Genomic DNA, 2,604 nt, shown 5'->3' on the forward strand with positions numbered 1-2,604 from the left:
TGATTCTTTTACTACTGGTTAAGTCTAACTTGCAGGCAAAGGCTTACTGATAGTTTCCCTGATTCCTGTCTATACCAGAACCTTTTGTGGTATCTAGGCTGTAACGAACCTAACACCCCGCCTAGGGGGTCCAAACTGAGGTAAGTGGATTTTGACTCAGTATCACGGGTGGGGTGCTACATAAAATCGAGGCACCACTGGGATAAAGACTGGTAGTAATTAGTATTAACTTGTGACCCAGACAACCCTTAAAGAGAGAGTGATTTGAAATTATAGTAAGTTACAGCAGAGCAATATCAGTTTGTGTTTGGTATTGTGTTACACTATACACATACAGTAAGATTCATACACACCCAGCACCAAGAAATGGCTCAGTTACGGCACTGGTGTAAAGGAGAAGGCCTTAACCCTTCGCATGCCATACTACTTAAAGATGTTCCCGAGGACACAGAGATTGAAGTCATAGAAAGAACTCTGCAATTCATTAAAGTTCTTGGACGTGTGAAGGTTAGAGGACGTATGTATGATCCTCAGAGCAAGTGTTTGACCGTACTGTGTGAATGCAGAGAAAAGGTAAATACTAAAGCCATTCCTCTGGACATTCTAGCTGATGGCAGCAATTCACCCTGGAGAATCATCGGCCACTTAGAGGAGGAGGATGGTTCAGTTGACCAGCTGGTTGCAGATGACTGGCAGGCATCTCAAACTGATTTGGGACCTGCCGCCACACTTCAGGCCTCCACTCCTGAAGCAATCATCAGAGCTATTGGAGACCTTCTGCAAAATACCTCTAAGCCTGCCAGTGACAATAGCAGCTACAGGAGGTTGCGCACCTTCTCAGGGGTTGTTCCCACACCCCCAGGAGAAGAGCAGTTGGAGAACTGGATACTACAGGCTCGACTGATGATAGAGGAATATGATCGGCCTGACAGAGAGAAGAAAATCAGGATAATGGAAAGTGTAAAGGGTCCCGCGTTACGATTTAATAACCCTGAAGCAACACCTCAAGAATACATTGATGTGATTGAGAATACTTTTGACACACCAGAAACAGGAGAGGAACTCTATTTTGCCTTCCGAATGCTATGTCAACCCAGAGGGGAGAAACTTTCTGAGTTTCTGAGAAGAATGGAGAGATCTCTGAGCAAGGTGGTTAAAAAGGGAGGTCTGTCTCCTGCCCTCATTGACAAAGCACGTCTTGATCAGCTCATTAAAGGTGCAACAGGGTCTGACCTGATTGCTGTTAAGTTTGCGTTTAAGGGAACGAAAAAATAATCCCCCTACCTTTCTGCAGCTGTTAAATGAGGTCTGCATTGAAGAGGAGCATGAAGCTTCTCGGCGCAGACTTAACCTCAACAAAGTCGTGCATGTCAAAAGCGCTACTGTACCCACAGGGGCACACGTGGAAAATCTCAGACTTGAGATACAAGGTCTGAAAACCCAAGTCAGTGATCTCACCACTGCTGCCGGGGTGCCAGGTGTCCATTCACCTGGGGCAGCATCCACAGAGAATGTGGAAGCAGACGGCTTGGGAGAAGACAAAAACTTCCAAGCATTAAAGAAAGAAGTGGTGAAGCTAAGAAAGCAGATCTCTGTCATGTCAGTCAACCCCAGCACAGGGGTTGCGGTGCCCTCGCCCAGGCACCATGGTTCTCCCACGCACCTTCAGCGGGGAGCAAGAACACTCAGAGATCCCAGTCACTTTTTCTGTTATCGCTGCGGGGAGGATGGGCACATCTCTACCAAGTGTAAGGCTCCAGAAAACTACCCTAAAGTGATACAGAAATTCATTCAGGCTCAACGGAAGCAGGGAGAAAGTAATAAAACTCCCAGTCCTGCCAAAGAACCAACCACCACCAATGTAGGTGTTAACCGGAGTGTTGTCAATGTCAGGATGCCTAGTTTCCCTGAAGGACTGGTAGGGCCACCCTCCACAGCGGTGTGAAGGTGGATGGTGTACCTTGCACTGCTCTCTTAGACAGTGGCTCTCAGGTGACCATCATTTTTGATAGCTGGTATTCAAAACACTTGTCTCATGTGCCTTTACGCTCTGTTACGGGCCTAGATATTTGGGGCCTAAGTGAATCAGAGACCAGCTATCCTTACAGGGGGTACATTCAAATTGAATTGGAATTCCCTGAGGAAACACGAGAGAAAGTTGAGACTATCCCAGTCCTCGCTTTGGTGTGCCCAGACCCTCGGTGCTCAGATACCATACCTGTCTTGGTGGGCACCAATGTTCATAAAATCAGACCCATTTCTGCAACTGGAAAGAAAGTGAGGGTGGGGAATGTTTGCTCTGCCAAAGTGAATGTTCAGCAGCCTCAGAACCTACCGACTATTATGTCTGAGTCTGCCAAGGATGATGACAGTCCAGTAGCTAACGTTAAGTGGACTGGTCCTGGCCCACTGGTCATTCCAGCTGGGAAAGAATATATAGCTGTCTGTAAAGTCAAAGACATCCAAACTATTGGAGACAGCATCCTCATCACAGAACGGGCAGCTTCACATGCTTTTCCCCCAAGTGTGCTTGTGCAGCCAACTGTACTGTTCTCCAAGATGCTTGATAGAGACAAGTTTCTGGTGCTCATGCGCAACCAGTCA

At 47.2% G+C, this 2,604-nt stretch overlaps 1 protein-coding gene across 1 annotated transcript; it reads left to right on the forward strand.

The window, feature by feature from the left end:
* Positions 1–366: 366 nt before the first annotated feature.
* Positions 367–1,945, forward strand: LOC308395010 (paraneoplastic antigen Ma1 homolog; the record flags this gene model as incomplete). The annotated part of the gene is made up of 2 exons (XM_080879664.1): positions 367–1,242; positions 1,295–1,945. The coding sequence occupies 2 exons, from the start codon at positions 367–369 to the stop codon at positions 1,943–1,945; spliced, it is 1,527 nt and encodes a 508-aa protein (XP_080735790.1).
* Between the last annotated feature and the right edge of the window lie 659 nt (positions 1,946–2,604).

This window comes from Rhamphochromis sp. 'chilingali', assembly GCF_963969265.1.
Source record: "Rhamphochromis sp. 'chilingali' genome assembly, chromosome: 4".
Lineage (NCBI taxonomy): Eukaryota > Metazoa > Chordata > Actinopteri > Cichliformes > Cichlidae > Rhamphochromis > Rhamphochromis sp. 'chilingali'.